Source organism: Lepus europaeus, chromosome 17 (genome assembly GCF_033115175.1).
Source record: "Lepus europaeus isolate LE1 chromosome 17, mLepTim1.pri, whole genome shotgun sequence".
Taxonomy (NCBI): domain Eukaryota; kingdom Metazoa; phylum Chordata; class Mammalia; order Lagomorpha; family Leporidae; genus Lepus; species Lepus europaeus.
The window spans coordinates 50590943-50612694 of record NC_084843.1 but is presented as its reverse complement, the minus strand read 5'-3'; the positions used below and the strand labels follow the sequence as shown (position 1 = coordinate 50612694).

The following is a 21752-nucleotide window of genomic DNA, read 5'->3' as shown; positions in this document are numbered from 1 at the left end:
CGTTGTTGGTTTTCATGTCAACTCGATGATGTGAAGACACGCTATGGAATGAAGTGGACTGCACGTTACTGATTGGCTGGGGGAACACTCAAAGCTTGTCTTAAGATCCTGGACAGGTGTTTGCAAAAATTGAGAGGCAACATTGCCCTGGCTGTGGTATCTGAAGTTGGTGAAACTTCCTGATGAATTGATTTGGCCATATTTCCAGTGGAATGTTGAGTCACAGCTTTTCAATTCCTGGATTAGATACTAGTTGGAATATAACCATGAATCCAAACTGGAAAGTGATTTTTTTTTAACCTTCTTTTCTTTAATTTTTTTTTTTTTAATTTGGCAGTAGTTTCATGCTCTAAGAAAGTACAGACAGGAAATACTTAAGATAAAACCTGTCAGATCTAGTAAGAAACAAGAATTATTTTGGACAGAAAATTGAGGAAACTTTCAATAATAAAAAGTTGCTTTTTGCCATAACTTCTAGTAACAAAGTCACAGCGAAGAAAAACCTGGGGCCAATTGTCTGAAATATGCCAGGTTCCAAATTGTGCTCACCAAAGCTGGCTCTGGAGGGAGACCGGGGGAGCCACAATGCTGGGGCTCCCAACCACCATTCCTTCATTTCAGCCAAGGAGACCTACTGTTATACTGATTATTACTGCCTTTCTGTAGGACATAGTCACCCAAAGTCCTTTTCAGCTAATAAGAGTTTGAAAGGTCACCCTTGTATTATATTTCGAAGGGATGATTTATAGATTGTTATACATGGGATTTTCATAAAAGAACAGGTTTTTTTCTTTTTCCTTTTATCTACATTTTCTTTATTTATTTGAGAAGCAGAAATAGAGCAAGAGAGAAAGTGAGAGCTGTCCCATTTGCTGGTTCACTTCTGAAATGACTCCAATGACTGGGTCTGGGGTGGGATCTAAAGTAGGAGCTCAGTCCAGGTCTCGCACAGGGGTGGCAGGGATGCGATTCCTCGGAGCCATCGCTGCTAACTTGCAGGCTCTGCACAAGCAGGAAGCTGGAGTCATGAGGCAGAGCTAGGTAGCACTCAGATACTCCCATATGGGATGTGGTCTTAACCAGTGTGCTAACTGCTAAGCTAAACGCCCACCCTAGATTTTTTATTTTCCTTGAACAAAGTACTTAGTTATTATTCCTGAACTTTCAGTAGCTTCAAAGTTCCATGCGTAGTCCATCTCCATCCTCTGCAAGTCCTGTCTATTATATACTGGTGGCTGGTGGCAGCAATTAGGACTAGAGAAGTTGCTCTCCATGTGAGTGACCACTGACTGGCTGAGCCTACATTATTGTTTCCTGTAGTGTGGTGTCTGTATCCTATTCTTATTGTTAGGGACCTGCCACTTGCTCAGCCATGGAAGCCTGTATCAGCCAGATAATCAGAATATCAGTTTTATTATTCATAAGTAATATTTAATCAGAATATCAGTTTTAGCAATGGAATATTCATATTAACTCCCCCAGAAGAGAACAAGCTCAAATAGAAAAGTCTGATAAAACTATAGTCAGAGAATCAATTTTTAAAATTTCTTTCAATGTTTAGATTTTGGCTATTATAATGGTTCACTTTCTGGATATTGACAGAACTGTCAACTCAGTTTGGGGAAGGCAGGGGGCTAGCATTCATGTCAATCTTGAGTTAATGCCTTTGTGTTGAGATTAAGTACACAAGGAAGTTGAGAGTAACTTGTCAGGGTGTGTGCTGGGTAGGGAGGAAGGTTCTGTGTTTTAGTAATATTGTAATCAAAATCCATCACACAAAAGGGCTCCCTTTCTTGGTAGCTGTTCATAGCTACTGGTTTTCTTAGAAATAGAGGACAAAATCCCACATTCTCTGTAAGGAGAAAATCGAAATGCGCTCTGTTAAGAATTTATTTTTGATGAGCTACCCACTTGCTGAGATAGGGGAAAATCTAGAACAAAACAACAACAATTCACATATGGCATTATAAATGTTATGATGCAGTGTCAATTTCTAGACTTTTGAGGAAACAAAGAATTATTCTAGAGAGAAATATGTTGAAATATACCTGGCTTTATTTCCACCTTTCTGACTATACCCGCTCCGAAAGCGGTCAGTGGGAAAGCCCAGTGCTGTGCCAGCCTCTGATGGAGAGGTTACCTAGATTGAGGGTATTCAGAAATGTATTGTAAAGTATCGTCAGCATCTCTAACGGAAGAAAGAAAAAGGGTCCAGGAGCCATGGGAAATCGGCCAGCTTTTAGTTGGCTCTCCTCTTCAATTTGCTGAAAAGAAGGAAAGGAAATGGTGTGACTGTTCCTCAACAGTACAGGATGGTTTGTGTGAGGAGAAGCCTGTAAGAGTTCCCATTTTTACTTTGTACCACTTGTTACGATTACAGTTAAAAATTACACTAAAATTTTTTTTATCATGAAGACACAAATATGATTTATCTACTTTTGTATATGAGTTACCTTTTTTTTAAAGATTTATTTTTTTTTTTTTGAAAGAGTTACACAGAGAAGAGAGGCAGAGAGAAAGAGAGATCTTCCATCCGCTGGTTCACTCCCCAGTTGGCTGCAATGGGCGGAGCTGCTCCGATCCGAAGCCAGGAGCTTCTTTCAGGTCTCCCACGTGGATGCAGGGGCCCAAGGACTTGGGCCATCTTCTACTGTTTTCCTAAGCCATAGCAGGGAGCTGGATCAGAAGTGGAGCAGCCAGGTCTCGAACCGGTGCCCATATGGGATGCTGGTGCTTCAGGCCAAGGCGTCAACCCACTGCGCCATAGTGCCAGCCCTATGAATTTCCATTTAATTCTTCACATAATCCCACCCCAGTTCCCCTTCCCCTCATAGGCAGTGGAGACACTTTGTGGAACTCTTTCTTCATGGAGATAGCTTGTCTGGAACATAGGTACATACGTGTACATAGTAGGAACATAAGTACATCGGTGCACATAGTAGGCCCTCAGGAGAACTATGTGACCAGAATGGTTTCCATGTGGTCTCAGTGTGAGGTCCATTTGTAAGAAGAACGGAGCACCATGGTCCCTGAATCTTCCCCTTCTCGTTTTCCATCCCTCGCTAGCAGACTATAAGGCACCCTACAGGGGAGAAGAGATGATCTTTGATTTCCAAACCAGAAATATGGCGAGTAGACGTGGTTGGGCAGGGGCTCACACATGGCGCTCTCTGAAGCAGGTAAACACGGCGACGCCAGAGAACCCCAAAAAGATCCTGGTGTGCTTCACTGGACTTTGTGCTCCGTGCTTACAAACAGGTCAAATGCATCAACCTGCAGAATGACGGCCTTTCATGTTAGAAGCACGTGTACTGAGCCTGTCTAATAGTATATCATGGGGTTGTGGGTGTGTGTTGTTATTTCTGTCTGCTCATTTTGTTGGTGAAATTAGGGTTTCTTCCTAGAACCCACCTATCTTGGGCCCAAGTCTGTCATTTCAGCAATCCTTGGCTAAAGCTGCTACTGTGGATACTGCGTGTGTAAATGATTCCCAAACTTAGATTCCTTCCAGCACGTGCATTCGCACAGAGGACCCCAGCAGGCTGAGCACTGCTGCTGCTTCGCTTCACGTAATGAATATTCAGAGGCTGCAGTCGCTGAGGACTCAGGTGGCAGAAATAGTAAGGTGATTGAAGCAGCCCCTAATATGCAAGCCCGATCTGCGTTTCAGCCATCAGACACTCCGATGACAGCACATTCCCCATTCTCTGCCCCTCGGACCGCCTGAGAGCAGAGTCCTGGGGAACCTCCCATGAATCGGACATCTGTTCCGTGCACCAACATGCTCACGTCTTTCTGTATGATGTGTTGTAATCAGCATGTTGTTTGGAAAAGACAACAAGCCCTTCTGTAGTCCTCTCCACAAAATGCATTTAGGCCGATCGTTCAGCATAAAGGACGCACTGTTGAGACCGGCAATGCGTGCATTGTTTTCCCTATAATGCAGTCAAGATCTTCATAGCAAAATCTAGTGTGTTTTTTGAAATCTTATTTTATATATTTTGTCACCCTCAGCAGTTGAACTAAAGTAGGAACTGCTCCATTCCACCACGGGTTAAATTATGCTCTGTGCAGATCTGGTGTGATACATAAATTGCAGCCCTTTCTTTTTTTCGAAGGATTCTAAAATAGGTTTTCAGAATTAGCGCTGGATTGTTGCTTCTGCGTGTGTGGTGACTCTTGATTTTCTCCCTTCGGAGAAGCATCCTTTGCAGCAGTCCCCCTTCCGAGGAGTCACTTAGACACTTCCAGCTGGTGGCTCGGGATCCAGCCATAATAGAGCTCCCTCGGTCCCAGCTGTCTTCACTACGGTAAATGCATTACGATGGCTGCACTCTCCCGCAAGGGTTCAGGTAGAGGAAGGTGGAGGATGAAGTCTGGACCCCGTCCTTTTGGTTTTTAAAAGCTTCAGCTTCGCCAGCTTCAGTCGGAGCCTCCTCTCCAGTGAGTGGAATGCTGCTGTCCGCCTGATTAGAGGTGCCTGAGGATATCACCTTGTACCGGGAAGCCCTGCGTGCTTGAGAGAATCGCTGTAAGTGCAGTATGGCTCATGCAGCCTCACAATTAAAGAAGAACAGGGATTTAGAGATCAATGCCGAAGAAGAGACCGAGAAGAAAAGGAAACACCGCAAACGGTCCCGGGATCGGAAGAAAAAGGTAGCTGTGTGTATGCAGGGCATATGTCTTGCCTGGATTCTTTTTGTTTTAATCTCCTGCTGGCATCTGTGGGGTGCATTCAGGGCCTGTTTTTTTCTCCATGCTGTGTGGGGTGTGAATTGGGTGTGTAAATCGGGAACAGCTGAGCGGACCCTATGGCAGACCCTGGCCGTGAGATGGGCAAGGCCAGGGAAGGGTTTCTCCAGCGGGGTGGGCGATGCAGAGCTCTGCGGAAGGTGTGCTGCACTTTACAGAGGCAGGGGCAGGCTCCATGACACAGAAAGGTGTTGGGAAGGAGTTCAGAGCACTTTTTCCTCCAGAGCCCGGTCAAGGTTAAATGGACCACCGGGCCTCAGGTTCAAGGCTGAGGCCGGCAGAGCTGGCCTTTGTACTTCTTGGAGGTCCGGCTCACGGAAAAGCAGCTTTTGTGCTGGAACTGTGTCACATGTGCACGTTGCTCAGGCAGATCTGTGACCTTAAGACGTAGCAGTAAAGTCATTTCCTGCCTCGTTTTTCTTCCTCTTTCTTCTCTTTTGCTTCCTATTTCTATAAGGTGCTTTTATTCTCGTGGTACAATGGAAGTAAACTACTAGAAACAACTTTTGGGGGTAAAAAAAAAAAAAAGCTAGAATCCCAGAGGGTTTTTTTTCCCCTGCTGGGTGAGAATGATTTTCCTAAATGCAGGAATTCCTGCGAGATGGCTGGGACCTGCAGCCTTCAACACTGGATTGCTTGAGATCAAAGCTTAGGCACTCATGATTCCCCTTCTGATATCCCAATGCGGTGGTGAGGGGGTGGGGTAGGAGGAATACTCTAGGTCAGGGGTACCTTACGCCAGCTGCCGAATACTTTATGAGCCATTGGTGGCTTTACCCTTAAATGTGACTCACAGATACTGACCGGGGAGTGAGGCTCCAGAGTACTTTCCTTCCATGCCCATGAATAAAAATTGCCTACAGCTCTGTGATCTGAATGTGGAAGGCAGGTCATAAAGCATTTTGATGTGTCTTTGTGAGAATTCCCAAGGGAAGGATATTCTCCGTTTGCTCTGGCCAGTGCCGCACGTGTTCTCTAAATGACATGCAGATTGGATTTGGCCCATGCACCTTCCTCCCTGAGTGATCATGGCAGTTTTGGGTACCTTTGCCATTTCCTTCTGAGTTAGAATCTATAAGGAGAAGTCTCTCTGCTTTTGGTTCCAGAGTAGACTTTAGGAGGCTGAATTTGGAGAGCTGCAGTTGTGTTGTGCTGCAAGTTTTTAAATATGGATAGCTTCCCCCCCCTTCTGTGTTCTGGTAAATAAACTTCTTGAATATGTTTTCATTAAAGCACAAACTTAAGCCAAGAAATTGTATGCAGTCATATTTTAAAGCATTCGATAGCAGTGTTGCTATGAAATTGTCATCTTTTGCAAGATTCCGGCCTCATTGCATTCAATTTATTTAGTGGGCAGGTCACTATCAATTGCCCCCCTCTCCACAAATCTCTCCCTTTCCCACCCTTCTGTGAGAAACTGACTTCTCAGAAACACAGGCAAAGGTTCATATGTCTGCATACAGGTATGGAGTCGTGATTGATGTCCATATTGTGTGTGAAGAGTTGTTAGCCCAGCCAGGCTCGTGTGCAGCAGCTTCATGACAGACCTGCTGCCTTTGTGCCCGGGCCCCTGCTTGTCTTAGAAGCAAAATAGGGAAGGGGGGAGGCAAAAGGAGTTTCTGGACTCACTGAGCCACAGCAAATGCCTTGTGAACCAAACTTCTCTGTTATGAGTATAACAGAATCTGTCCAATGTAAATCTCTTAGCAACCAGGAGGGAACATGGAGAAATAACAATATCGTTATTGTAAATATGCAAGTGGATTTAAATGTCTTGTTCTCAGGACATTCACAGAGCACATCTAAAAAGTGGCCCATGGATAATGCTTTCACTGCAGTTGTACTTGTTAATATATAACACCCTATAATGGGTGTAATCCCCATCAAAGATATGGCATACAAGAGTATTATGGAAGCTAAACTATTCACAATGAAAATATTTCATGGACTACTTTTAATGTACAAAGCTAAGATGAAATTATTTTGGAGAGTTACTCTAGATTTAGTTCAGTGGCATAGCATATATAACCCTTATTCCCTACAAAGTGACTGCTTCAACTCTTCTTTTCTCTTACCTTTTCCTAACAATTAAGTTTCTAAAAGGTAAGAAGGGGAGAAAAAAGCAAAATCGCCTTCGAGAAGCAATAACATAGAGCAGCCCTTGTCTAGACTGTTGAGGAACAGATCTCATAGTTGTTTTTTTTTTTAAATTCAATTCTTTCTTTTTTTCTTTTTTTTTTTCTTCCTAAGACTAAACAAGAGAGGGAGGAGGGGGCGGAGAGTGGGTAGGAGGGAGGGTATGGTGGGATGAATTACTATGTTCCTAATGTTGTATTTATGAGATACGTACAAATAAAAAAGAAGACGTATGGGCTACGTCATTCCATACTGCAGACCCCATGTCAATTTGGAAAGGTGTTTTTAAGTATTTAGTGGATTGTTCGGGGGATAGTTTCTCTCATCCATCGGCGGAAATATCCTCTAGAATCTTCTCATTACAGAAAACAGAAAAGCTTAGGAAGCATTAAGGTACTATCATCTACTATCAGATTTAAAAATGTCTAATTTCTAAAATAAAGAATTTGGTTCATGAAATTTCTGCAATTCAGACTTGAGCAAGCTCAAGATAATTCATCCTTGATTATATGACATGGTACGGGATATTAACCAAGTCTTATAATCAAATCATAACACATAGAGACCTAACATTGGATTCACATTTCATCAGGCTTTTAAAAATCCAATGAGTTATATAGTTGGTTTATTTTGAATATGAAGTAGAAAATTTCTAGGAATTTCTAATTAGTTGAATTTTGATAAAGATGTGTTTTATTCTTGACATAGCAACTTAAGTAATGTCAAAGAAAAGGAATTCTCCAAGTTCTTAAAAAGGAAATGCATGTAGGTGGAAGAATCCCTGATCTTTGCTCAACAGTGTTTCTGACTTAAAGGGAGGAAAAGGTTTCAATGAATATCTAGTTTAACGCGTATCCAGTTAAGTTGCTGAGAGAGTGTTTACAGACATCCCTCACCCATCGTTCCCCACGACTTCCTGCTGCATTTTCTTTTCCCCTTCACATTCCTTTCCTGATGGGCCACTTAGGTGGGCAGCTGGTGGGAAGCGTGCCAAAGGTAGACATGGTGCCCATGGTGGATTAGCAGTGGGTCCCTGCCCTGATTAGCAACTTACTCTTTTGGTCCCCAGTTCCCAGCAGGGTCCCTGCTCCATAGCCCGTGGTCATAAATGGCCCACCGCACTGGAAACCTATATGGGTTTGAAGTCACAAAGTCTTCTTGTGCACGGTGCAGTCCTGCTGTTCCATTACTGGCACTGGCTTCTGGTGCCCTGTGTGCCTGCATAATTTGCACCTCCCTAATGTGAGCTACAATAACCAGGGCGCTTCAAAGCTTGCACAGAAAAATAGAATGTAAATGTAAATGTAAATTTATTTTGGTGCAAAAACGTTTTGAAATCCTTGCAGTGCTTTTACATAATAGGTGTTTTCCATGAATATTTTTGAAGACCTCTTGTGTGCATGGGTTTTGATTTTTTTGACACCATAATAAATTTCTTTTAAGTCCATTTTTCAAGTATGTTTGGAAATTGAATATGAAAATTGAACCCTAATTTAGTTATTAAATGTATGAGTGTCTGCCTGCATATATTTGCTATGTCCTATTTAAAAAAAAAAAAAAACAACTTTGAAGTGACCTAAGGAAATTTGTATCTAAGAAGAAAGCTCATGCAGTTCCTTCTCCATATGTGTGCTTAACACAATGCTAGATACCTGGATAAAGTGAAAATTAATTCTGTGACTGATGTCCTGTCTGATCATTGATGTCACATTTATGTAGTTATCCTTGCATTCATGTACTCGCTCAGCAAACATTTATTGAGTATCTTCTGTGGATGAGGCGTTACTTCACATGTTGGAGACAAAGCTAAAGGAGACATAGTGGCAGCAGTGTAGCCTGAGCCAATGTGGGGGGAGGGGTACGAGCTTATTAGTCACCCTGTATAAAATGTGGAAAAGGAGCCACAGGAGCCGGTGGAAAGACCCTAATTGACTCATGTGGGCTCAGCGAATGGTCTCAGGGAAGTGAGAAGAGCAGAAGGGCAGGAAAACCCCGTGCCCAAAGTGGTAGAAGTAGGAGAGACTGTGGGGTGTGTGGGAAGCAGAGTATTTTACAGTGCCTGGAGCTGAGAGGGCTTGAGTGTGTGGCAGGACACATGGGCAAGGGAATAGAAAGAGAAATGAAGACCATTGTGCAGGATCTGGAAACCACCCTGCTCAAGGCGGGGAGGGACTTCGATGGTGGTGGTGATAGGAAGAGGGAACTGCCATGGTCTGGAGCTGTCCCTCAAGCATGGGTGATGGGGACAGCAGCCGGGAGAGCAGTCAGCAGGTTCTCATGGCGATCCAGGCAAGAGATACTGAGAGTCTGAACCGGGGCGGGGAGAATGCCAGCGGAGAGGGGGTGTAGCGTACAGAAACACTGCAGGGAAGACTCAGTAGAACTTGGCAATGGTTGGTAGGTAGGATGGGAGAGAGAGATCGGATTCTAGGGTAACTGCCAAGTTCCTGGCTTGAAGGGAAAGATGAGGAATTAAATTTCCTGGATTCATTTCTTTTCTCACAGCATATTTATTGACCACTTATTATGCTCAAGATTGGCTTTTGCATTGTTTTATAAGTGGAGGCTCATTGAATCTTCAGTGTAATCCCCCAAGAATGTTTTTTTTTTTTTTTTTCATCCCCATATTACAGGTGAGGAAACAGAGACACAAGCCTTTAAGCCGGTTGCCCTGAGTTCCCGTGCTCGGTAGTGGTAGAGCCAAGATTCCAATTTGGGGAGCCTAAGTCTCTAGCTTGTACTCTCTCTATATAGTGTATGGCATTAATATTTCTGTAACGACATGTGAAAGTTGGCTTGTTTCAGAAAATCTTCTCAGATAAGCTATTTCCTAGCCATCTGAAACCTTAAATAGCAGACTTTACATCTCTTACTAACCCAGTGTTGTTATATGTCCACTTTTCCAACCCTTTCCAACAGATATTAATGTTTTGCTTTAAGGCTTTCTCTCCCTCTCTCTCCCTCTCCCTCCCTCCTGCTCTTTCTCTCTGCCTCCCTCCCTCTCTCCCTCCCTCCCTGTCTCCCTCTCTGTCCCTCCCTCTCTGTATCCCTCCCTCCCTCTCTGCCTCTCTCCCTCTCTGCCGTTCTCCCTCTCTCTGTCCCTCCCTCCCTACCTCTCTCCTCTCTGCTTGCCTCCCTCCCTCTCTCTCTCCCTCCCTCCCTCTCTGCCTCTCTCTCCCTCTCACCTTCTTCAGTTCTCTTTTAACTCTGGATAATACAAATGAAAACTAGCACCACCAGGACTTCAAATCCTCAAAGACACCCTGGTATAATGATGACACAACAGTGTGTAAGGCGCTTGCTGTGTGTCAGGCAGTGTACAGAGGGATTCCCATGGGTTACTCTTTTTAAAAGTTTCTTCTTACAATTTCCCTATGAATCAAGTATTAGTTTTCATAGATGAAACCAAGGCTTAAGAAAAATAACTTGCCTGAGGTTGTATACCTAGTAAATGGTGAATCTAGACTTAAACTTGGTCGGGGGGCTTTGGATCTATTTTTAACCTTTGGCTTTATTGTAATGAAACTCTAGCAGTCTCCTTTAGGATGAAAGCAATGGAAGTGTTGGAGGCAGATTTCAGAAGACATGAAATGTAGCATTACTTCTTGCCATGGAAGCTTAGTGCTTGTGGCATTTTCGGAGTTTCCTCAAGGCCTCGTCACCTGGATACCTATGGCACCCAGGATTTAAGATGCCAGGTAGGGTGAGGCTCTGCATTGCAACAGCTGGACTTCTGCAGGGTGCGAATATGGGATAAAGGGAACCTGCTCAGTTCCCTGCTCCACTGAGTATGTAGACTCTGGGCCTTTAGGGAGCCTGGTCTGGCTTGACAGCATACTTGACATTCTGCAGTATGTATTTACATGTCTATCTCACCCAGGAGGCCTCCAACTCCTTGAGACCAGAGATGGTGCCCTAACTATCTCTAATAATCAAAGTGGTGCCTGGTGGGCAGGCAGATGGGTGGGAGTGGGGTAGGTGAGAGGCAGTATTGTGCAATGACTGAGAGCATAAAGTAAGATGATCTGAGGTCAGGTACGGGGGTACTGCACTATGAGCTGTGTGATTTGGGAGAAGTGACTTAGCCTCTGTGTGCCTTACTTTCTTCACCTGCACAGTCAGTGTAATTAGAGTATGTGCTTCATCACGCCGTCGTAATAAGATTTCCCTGAGTTGACACTAGACAAGTGCTTGCCAAGAAACAAGAGCAACATAGGCTTAGTTGTTGCTCTTGCTCTTGAGAATGACCAGAAGAATGAACAGATTGTTTTCATCCTGAGCCTTGAGGAATGAGGCCAAAAGTCAACTCCCTCAAGCTCGGCAGGTAAGCTCCTTCAGGGCAAATCTGAATGCCACCCTGTCCTCACTCTTAGCCATTCGGAAAAGGATTGGGAGAAGGCTGACCTCACTCGTAGGAAAGGCTGTAAGCCTTTGTCCTTTGACGTTCCATGGTATTTAAGAGCAGAGAAACAATTCAATCAAACTTGTTTGATTGGTTCTCTATGTTCTCTATTACTATCATGGTACACCCCCTACACATAAATACATCTGTTCAATACAAAACATAACACTTTCTTGATTTTAAGCAATTATAGTTGTGACCAGTTCAAGGTCATGTTAGATATAAATTATATATTTATTAATGTTTGAATTTATTGCCTTAAAATTTTTTATTAGCTTTGTCACTTCCATACTCTGGTTGTTGAAAAACTGTTTCTTTTTACTCTTCAGACCCATAATATTTTTCTTTTTTTAAATTTTTTTTTATTTTTGACAGGCAGAGTGGACAGTGAGAGAGAGAGACAGAGAGAAAGGTCTTCCTTTTTGCCGTTGGTTCACCCTCCGATGGCCGCCACGGCTGGCGCACTGCGGCCTGCCCACCGCGCTGATCCGATGGCAGGAGCCAGGTGTTTATCCTGGTCTCCCATGGGGTGCAGGGCCCAAGCACTTGGGCCATCCTCCACTGCACTCCCTGGCCACAGCAGAGAGCTGGCCTGGAAGAGGGGCAACCAGGACAGAATCCGGCACCCCGACCGGGACTAGAACCCGGTGTGCCGGCGCCGCAAGGTGGAGGATTAGCCTGTTGAGCCACGGCGCCGGCCCAGACCCATAATATTTTCTGTCTTAATTTTCCTTTGGTAAGATGATATATTACTTTTGTGTGTGTGTGTGTGTGTTTTATTTTACTGACTCTCAATACAGAAAAATGTTAGCTTTTCATAGACTTCCTTGGAGAGAAAGCAGAGGGTTTGGAAGTGCTTGTTTTTCTAGGTAATTATTAGAAAGATATATGTTAATCATATCACATTTTACTCATAGGTATGCATAGAATCTATTGTGGGCTTACCTGTACCTGGCCCTGTGCTAGGGACCGGTAATATAAAGGAAGGAACCTATCAGGCCATATTCTCATGGTCATTTGCACTCTTCATGTGTTACTCTACACAAAAGGGGTGAAGGACTAAAGATAAAACACGTATTTTTGATTGATCCTCTGTGTTCTGGGTATCTTTCGCATTCACCTTATGTAAATTTCTATCAACACTGTGATGACATAGTGTTATCCACAGGCACAGAGGCATCATCACTGCTCAAGTTCTTTAAACAAGTTGCCTCCCATCACAGAAATACCTGGGGTTGGACACGGGGTCTCTGTGGTTCTAAGTCCCTCTATAGAAGAGGTCCCTTAAGGAAAGTTCTTGTGAGTGGACATCCATGGTGCATTCTCACATTTAGAGAAAAGTGATCACTTTTTTTTTTTTTTTTTGGAAACAGAGCGCTCATGTCCACTGGTTTGTTCCCTAAATAACTACAATAGCCAGGGGCCAAAACCAAGATCAGGGAACTGATTCCGGTCTTGAATATGGCTAGCAGGAACCAAATTACTTAAGCCTCATTGCTGCCTCTGAGGGTCTGCACTAGCAGGAAGCTGGAGTCAGGAACTGGAGCTATCAAATCTTGGCCCTGTGATATGGGATGCAAGTGTCTCAACCGCTAGGCTAAATGCCACTCCTCTCACTTTTGAGATGTAAATAGTTAAATTATGTAATAACTAGAATTTTCATAAATTAGCATTTAAATGAAATTGCAAAAATCTAAATATTGTATTAAGCATTTATACTTAAGTCAATGTACTTCTATATTTAAAATAATTTTGAAATGGAAGCCAGTCACTGAAAAAGAAATTCTTGGTTGATGGATAGGTTAAATTTGAAGATGAATGTCTAAGTATAATGTTGTACTATCAGTTACATAGTCTAAATTTTACTCTAAAGAAATGTTTGTATGGAAAGGTAACATTTCAAAATAAGCAATCTGCTGTGGTTTTGTCTAAATTGATGTAAATTAAAAGTCAAAGAATTAAGAGCAAAGCAATAGAGATCAAGTCAGAATATTTTACATAAAGGTCATATTTTTTTCTCTGTTACTTATCCCATCATTCAACATTAGCCATCATGAACCCAAAGGGGCATCAAGAAATAGGATAATGCATCATTGTCAAAAGAGCTACTTACAAAATATATAGACTTAAATTTAGTTAGTTCTGGAAAATTATTTCTCAGTCATAGGAGATTTTCTTACTAACAAGGGTCATATCCTTGGTTCTGTTTAACTTGGAGGAATCCCATTAGAATGGGTAGGACACAGACTACTATTTGTATCTGCCAGGTCTGTGGCTTGACTTTGAGCAGAAAAAAAGTCAACCACTACCATCATCACAGAAGGAGGAGGATGTAGGAACTGCATAGGGAAGTATGAGGAAGAGAACAAAGCATAGGAGGGTTGGATTAAAATTTTCTTCTTACAATTTCTCTATGAATCAAGTATTAGTTTTCATAGAAAAAACCAAGGCTTAAGAAAAATAACTTGCCTGAGGTTGTATACCTAGTAAATGGTGAACCTAGACTTAAACTTGGGTCAGGGGACTTCTAGGTACTGAAAGTCAGAAACTGAAACATCTGTGCACTACATGTAAGCACCTTGAAAAACCTTGTATCTGCAGTTAGATGAGCAATATTATTTTATCTTAATTATAATTTTTAAGAATCCTATACAGTGAAGAAGGTATGAACAAATGGTAAATTTTGTTTATTAGGGGCTTAAAAAATTTCAAGCAAGCAATAAGGAAAGGAATGCAGGAAGATGGATCTAGGTGTGAAACTCCATCCTACTTGAAAGAACAAGTTTGGGGCTTGATATGAATTCGTTTTGAAGCTGCTACTGATTATCTGTGTGGCCTTGAACTACATTTGTTTGAACCTCAGTCTCCATATTGATCAAATGGGGATATTAATTTTTTAGTAGAGATACTGTAAACACATTTTGCCTGGTTCCTGGCATAAAGGGAGTACTTAGCAAGGGTTTCCAGCTTCCCACTGGAATAGTAGGAACTCCTAAATGTAATTGAATGACGGCAGCCAAAAGGAGGTGGAAGAGCTGAGAAAGTGAGGCAATCCTCTTGTCAACTTTTACTCCACATAAGCACTCAGGAAATTATTTGCTGTATTGATTTGGTGAATGAAATTGTAGTAAGAGGTCACCATTCTCAAACTACCTTGTGAGTGCCAAAGTCCAGCTCTGTACAAACTTTTCCACAGCCTTTAGGGAATTAAATCTGTCATTTTGAGAAATACTCCCAAAGACTCAGATGTTAGCTACATGTTCCATTCAATAACACTATTTTTAATCAGCTTCTTTCAGTGGTTAAATGATCGCCTGGGTAAATACTAAAGAAAGCTTAAGAACCCTATGCACACAGAGAGGACGTGTCCCATGACTCTCTCAACAAATGCATTTTGTTTTGTAGATTCCAGCATAAATGTTAAAATGTTTATAGAGGAAAAATCTACTTGGCCTAAGTGGAAAAAACTCTGAGTGTATAGTTTATATGATGTGACTAGTGAGAAGAAACAAAATATTACTGTACGATGTATCTGTAAGATATGATATATAAATATAAATATATATATATTTTTTTCCTTATCGATCAGCTTATCACTCCCTCTGTATGGAATAGCCAGGATAGAAGTTGCAGGGTCGTTGGGGACTGAGGGTGGAATGAATAATCTCACTTCTTAGGTCTTCTCTCTGAACCCCCAGTGCCCATGGCTGTCCTCCTTGATCAATACATCCCCTTCTTCCCACATTCTCTGATTGCCACTTGCCAGGGCCTCCACAGTTTTCACTGGCATGCAGCAAGTTACCCTGCACTCCACCCAACTGGTCCTCATCTGTAATTGCTGCCTTGATGTCTCTGTTTGTTCACAGACTCTCATTCACCTGAACCGAACAGAAAGACCGAGCTTAGACCTGGCCAACTCCCTTTCCATGTTTGTGTCATAGACACCATGGGTTTTTTTTTTTATTATTATTATTATTCAAAGAAGGACAGTGCAGTGAGGCACCCAACAGTACAAGTAAATGGAGCAGAATTTACCCGTTCCAATGTACTGAGCTACAATTCATAAGGAACTACAGTAGGGTCAGGCACTGTATTGGTTACTTAAAGTGGATGAGTGTATTGAATCCTCATGACATGGGTATTATTACCCTGCCTTCTGGATTAGGGAAATAATACTCTGCAAGTTTCTGCAACTTGCCCAAAGTCACACAATGAGTAAGTGTAGAGCTGGAATCCAAATCCAGGCCCATCGGATTCCCTGTCCTGTGCTCTCTCTACTACTTCCCTTTTGGAAACTGCCTGCACATCACCGCTGGGGGCGCCGTTTTCCCAGCACACTGAGCTCCATGAGATGACTCTTTACGGAACCATGAAATGTCCCGTTGACAGAATCCAGGTTGGGATTGCTCTTTCCCCCAGAACAATAGTATAGAGGAGGGGTTGGAGACTAATTTATAACTAGAGCTTAAATTCAAATCACTTTGATTTCACACATTGACTAGAAATGCATTGTACTTTAATAGGCCCATACTCATTAGTGGTAAAATAAAGAAATGTGAATATAAGAAATTTCCAAAATGTTTATATTGTTATGTATTTATTTATTGAAAGGCAAAGTTACACACACAAGGGAATACTAGTTCATTTCCCAAAGGACCAGGGCTAGTCCAGGCCAAAGCCAGGAGCCAGGAACTCCATCCAGGTCTCCTACATGGGTGGCCTAAGGACTTGGGCCATCTGCTGCTGCTTTCACAGGCACATTAGCAGGGAGCTGGATCAGAAGCAGAGCAGCTGGGACTCAAACCAGTACCCATGTGGGATGCTGGTGCTACATGAGGAAGTTCAGCCCACTGCACCACAGCATCAGCCTGAAAATGGTTGTATTTTTGTAGATAGGTGGCAAAATCATTTTGTCTCGGCTTTTTAAAATCTGATTCCCATGTGTTTGCCAGTGCGTTTGGTTGCATGGTTATCATTTTTATGAGAAAACTGCGGAAGAAGCGGACTTTAAATAACCTAGAACCTCAAAGCAGACTAATTTTCAGAGCTCAGATTAGAAATTAAAATGGAATTTGTAGAAGGGTAAGAAACTAACACCAACATGAAAAAGCAGCCTCAGCTGGTGACAAAGACAGACTGTTGGAACTGAGTCAACATGAGCTTTGCCAGACTTCTATTATCAGGACAGAAAATATCTCCTAGGCCTTTATGAAGTAATCTCTTTCCCCCTTAACAATATGAAAATGAATAAAAAGTTAAGGAAATAGAAAAACTTAAGGGAAGGAATTTGGCAAAAAATTGATTATTCAAAAATAGGCTTTGCTAGCAAGCCTGAGTTTGAATTGATAGGAAACCTGTGAGCAAGAGTTAGGTTCAATTTACAGTAAAAAACAGAAAAACTGGCAGCTACCAAAGGATATTGTCTCTGCTCATATATGAATGAACTCTGAGGTGGCATTATTCCCGTTTGGCTGCTAAGGACAATAAGACTTAGGAATTTATCAGTAACTGTCAGGAAAAAGTGGAGACAGAATTTGAACCCACAGCTCTGAGACTCTAAAACCTTTCCTCTTCCATTTTAGTATTCTCTTTGCAGATTATTCATTTGTGTAAGATTCTTAGGTTTGGAGGTATTTCCTCTCATTTTTCATTAATCTATGTTTGAATCCATTTTTATATCATGTTAATGCCTCTCCATCACCAACGTTACTGTTCATTTGTTTTATGCAGTAAACACTAGCTAAAAGGTGCTTTGTAAATGGTGCATGACTTTAGCTTCGAATGTTCCATGGGGCTGTTGAGTGTTATTGGAAAGCCCAGAGAAGTTTTGCATCAGGTCCTAAATGATAGTGATTGACATTGACGCTCTGTATTCTAATGGTCTAGGGTAGTGCTGTTTGTCCAAACCGTAACCTTGAAGAGTGTGTTTGGTTTCCTGTGAGTAAATCCTTGAACGTCCAGTCTCCTGATCCCAGAGACACGCACCTCTGTGCCTGGCTGGCTGAGGTGCTGCAGACAGGACGTGCTGGAAGTGGCCTGGCTTCTGGTCACTGAGTCCCCGTGCCATCTGCACTTCCTGCCCCATTCTGGAAAGTCCGGCAGGCCCTGGGTGCGCCGGCTCTGTGCCCGCCTTCAGTACCATGATGAGTAGATTTGCTTAGCTCTGTCAACACCCAAAATACATTTGCTTGCCTTTAAGTAGCAGGAATACAACCATGTTGATGTTGAAAAACGCTGAACGTAATTAATTTCTTTCCTTTGAAGCATGGCCATTGTTAACGATCCCTGCTTTACTCTGCCTCTTCAGCTACAGTCGTTCTTTGCTCTCTAAAAATAAATGATTTCATTATGCACATTTATTCCATCCGCATTTATTCCAAATAGAATTAATATATTAATACTGGGAAGCCAGGCACATGAAATTCACACATGTACTTGTCTTCATTAGCATAGAGCTAGTGAACCTAATAATCCTGAATTCCAGACTGTGGTACATTTCAAAGGGTTTTGAACGTGCCTCGGCTTAGCTGAAATTGGATCTCAGAGGGTGATCAGGAATACATTGAAAATTTAGAAGCTTCCCCTGCTGACTGTTCCCCTACTCGATTAGGTCAATGCGGGCCTTGGACTTGGTTTTCCACCTTTGTGGCACGTGGCTAAGACAGCGTGGCTTGCTCTGGCTACTGTCTGTGTGCATGTGCACCTTGGTCTTGCTCTGAGCTCTCTGTGTGGAAGAGCCTCGTCTTCCGTGGCCAGTTGTGATTGGATTTTACATAATGTGTTGCAGTGGCTTTTCCATGGGATGAGATTAACATAAGGATCGAGCCATCCATTTGGCATCTGATAGACATGCTGTTTGTATTTGCTTTCTGGTGGCTTAGTCAGGATTTGTGGGTGGCAGAGGGAAGGGGAGTACTCGCGTTCGGTTGGCATTCCCGGCTCTGCCCCGCTTTCTCAGAGCTGCATGTCAGCTTTAGCGGAACCTAAATTATTAATACACTCTGGGTAGTGCCTGCGCATTGAGCTTAATCCGGCCTGTTTTTTGGAAGTGTTGCTGTTAGTGATTTCTGAAACAATAGGAATATTGATATTTGGCGTCTGTATGGAATGAGGGCCAAGGGCCTGGGCCTGTGCCATAGACTCAGAAGGCCTGGGTTTGAATCTTGACACGGTTGCTTCTTCTCGTGGAGTCTGAAGTCTGTTGCTTCACCTCTCTGACCCTCTGCCCTCCTCCACAGTAACACCGGCTGCAGAGATGCTGTGAACTAAATTGATGTGCAGTGAGCAGCACAAGGCAGTGATTCCGCAGATGTCCATTCCTCCTCCTTCCCCTCTCCTGGCCCCTTTCCCTGGAGCTCACGAAGGAAAGGAGAGTTTGTTTTCTGCTAAGCATAGTTAGTGAGACTTGTCAGCTAAAATGTGGGAAACAAATTTGCTGAGGTGAATTAGGAGCTGGGTGTACATGCAAGTCCATGATAAGGATGCCCAGGTGTTTTTGTTGAGAGAGAGAGGACTCTATTCCCAAAAGGACGTTAAAACCAGAGCCAAGTTTCTGTTATGAGAAACATGGCTAATGATGACACTGAACATGGGGTGGGGGCCCAAGTCTTAGAGAAGTGTCCTGCTTTTCCCCAAGTCACCAGGACAGCTCCCTTAGCAACATCTACACCCCAACGCAGGTGTCTGGGCCTGCCTGGTATATCTTCTAATCTGAGTGTGAATCCAGTCCTTTTCTTTTCCTGGGTACCCTTGTTGGGTTTAGCTGTGATTTCCCCTTAAAATCTCCTGCTGGGATCAGCTGTTGACCCCAGAGTGAAAGTCACTTGATGGAAACTTCAGTTCTAGTGACACTTATGAGTGTGTTGGGGCCTGTCTCTGATGTGCAATTTCCCAGGGACAATTAGGGAGAGATTAGCAAACCAACAACAGACAAGTTTTCTTGCTAAACATCAACTGTCAAATCAAAGAAGGCTTTTATAAGTACTTTCCACGGTATTTCAGACCTGTTGTGCCACTTCTTCTCCCCTACTCGATTACTTGTAATATGCTGGAACATTGTTTGTGTTCCTTCTCTTTTTTCTCACCGTATAAGTCCGAGAAGTCCACTGTGGAAATGACATTAAATACACGGAGGCAAAGATCATGCAGAGAAACACGATTGTTACCGTCTGAAATCTATTTTTTTAGGGGAGGGAATTTTCTGTGTACATGCATGTTCAATATCTTCTATACTTTCTCTTGCTTTTCTCTGCCTTTTCTCAAGAAATAAATGCAGATAAGAGTGGTACCTCCTATTTTATAACCTCATTTTCCCCCCTAGAAATATAATATGAACATAAAAGTATAACATTGAACTCATGTCCATTTGAATAAATATATTTGTGAGTTTTTTTTTTAAATTACCCTTTAATTCCATTTTATACAAATGTTTTGAAGTCCCCTCATTTGATATGAATATCTTATTCTGGCCTCTTTTTCTTCTTCTTTTTTTTTTTAGAAAGCTTTTATTTACTAAATATAAATTTCTAAGTACAACTTTTTGGATTATAGCTGTTCTAACCCAACTGGATATATAGCGTTCTGCTTCATGAATGTACCAAAATATATCCAATTAATCACTTTTCTTTATGTGGTTGATTTCAATTTTTCTTAATATGAAAATTACCTCAGAGGACAATATAACTTCCTTTTTTGCCAAAACTGATTCTAGCATTTTTGTTTTTTAGCATGGCAATTCAGAGCCTCCATCCTCAAGCCAGAGCTGGCCATTACAACCTCGTTACCCACAGATCCTCTGACCTTCATTCTAGTTGGAAAGGCTCCCCTTGTCACCGGTCCAGGGCACACCCTGCTTTTGCACCACTGGCCTTTGGTTGCTCTGCCTGCAACCCCTGCTTCTCCCATTCTGTTTTATACAAATCCTCCCCTCCTTTAGGGATCATTTGCAGCTCCACCCTTTTTTGAGAAGTACAGCTGGTTTACCCAACTAGTAGCACTTGCTTTCATCTTAATTATTATTTCATGATAGTTTGTATCAGGAAATTTAAGATAGTCCATGTGGAATTCGTTTTCTGTGAAGATGTCTCGATGAGAAGAGACACAAGTCTCGATTTTGACTCTTGGCAGGGCACCTCAGTTTGCAACTTGAGCCCTTTCCCTTGTTGGTTTAATACTGAGGACACTGACACCATAGCACCAGGTGTCCCTGCCTGCTCGCTCAGCACCCCCACCCCCCAGTGCTCCTGCACTAATACACCTGGGGCAGGACCCCAGTTGATTAATGGTGTGTCTCCTTCTTAGGCCCCTTGACTCTGTCCTTAGAGGGGGTAAGAAATGATAGTGGCTGTGTCCCTCTGCTCAGGACTCTGCTTTTCCTCCCGTCTGCCTTAGCTCACCTGACAGTCTTCAGTGTCAGGGACTCTCACCTGGTGAGAGGAGGCTGCACCAGTTGGTGTGACCACCTGGCCTGCTTTACTGAGGCTGACAAGCTTTCCAAGGATGTGAGCCTTTCTGTGAGATAACTGGGCTGGCCACACCCCTCTCCCTAAGGGCGGACATAGTTGCCTCTTATCCATAATAAGACCCCCAGTGGATGGATGAAATGGTAGATAGTACCAAACCCCATATCTATTTTTTCCTATGCATGCATATTTATAATACATTTTAATTTATTAATTAGGCACAGTAAGAGATGACTTTTTTTTTCTTTTTACAAAGAAACTTTTTATTTAAGGGATACAAACTTCATGCATTTCCTATGTACGAATTTAGGAACATACTGATTCTTCCCACCCTAACTTTCCTCCCACCTGCACTCCCACCCTTACCCCTCCCCTATTCCCATTCTTATTTTTTACTAAGATCTATTTTCACTTAGCTTTATACTCTTAAGACTAACCCTACACTAAGTAAAGTGTATGAAAAAAATCTAATAATGAAATAGGACAATTATACTCTAATCAAATTTCTTGAACTTTGAGACTGGGGGAAAAAAAGGGGGAGATTTCATAAACACAAGCACCATGCTAACAGTTAATCCACTGAGAAAACTAGTAAGTGATGAGCAGGTGGGTAGCATGTACTGTGTGCTTACACTGGACAGAGGAATGACACATGTCCTGCCTCACATGGAGTAGGATACTGTGAGAGCTCCTCGTGCTACTCAGAGCAGTGTGCAATTTAGAACTTGGGAATTATTCCTGGAATTTTCCCCTTAATATTTTTGGGCCATGTTTGACTATGCCTAGGGCATTGAAAACCATCTAAAGCAAATCATGGATGAGGAGAGACTAGTCTATTTTAACTGGTTAAGTGTGGGGGAGGGCATGTAGAACTAGGGAGCAGCACCTCTGAAACCTCTCAGCTGTGCCTCCTTTGGAAGCCCTGCCTTCCGCCTGTGGCTGTGTTACAGCTTGTTTCCCTCCAGGAGTCCACCTTCCATTTATAAATTTCCCTGTCACCA

The 21752-nt window shown here is 42.7% G+C and overlaps 1 protein-coding gene across 1 annotated transcript in view; it reads left to right on the top strand.

Moving 5' to 3' along the window:
• The first annotated feature begins 4542 nt into the window (after positions 1–4542).
• Positions 4543–21752, top strand: part of ANK3 (ankyrin 3) — a 348893-nt gene continuing 331683 nt past the window's right edge. The window contains exon 1 of the mRNA XM_062214422.1: positions 4543–4656. Within this exon, the coding sequence (XP_062070406.1) occupies positions 4543–4656 (114 nt within the window). The remainder of the gene's footprint in view (positions 4657–21752) is intronic.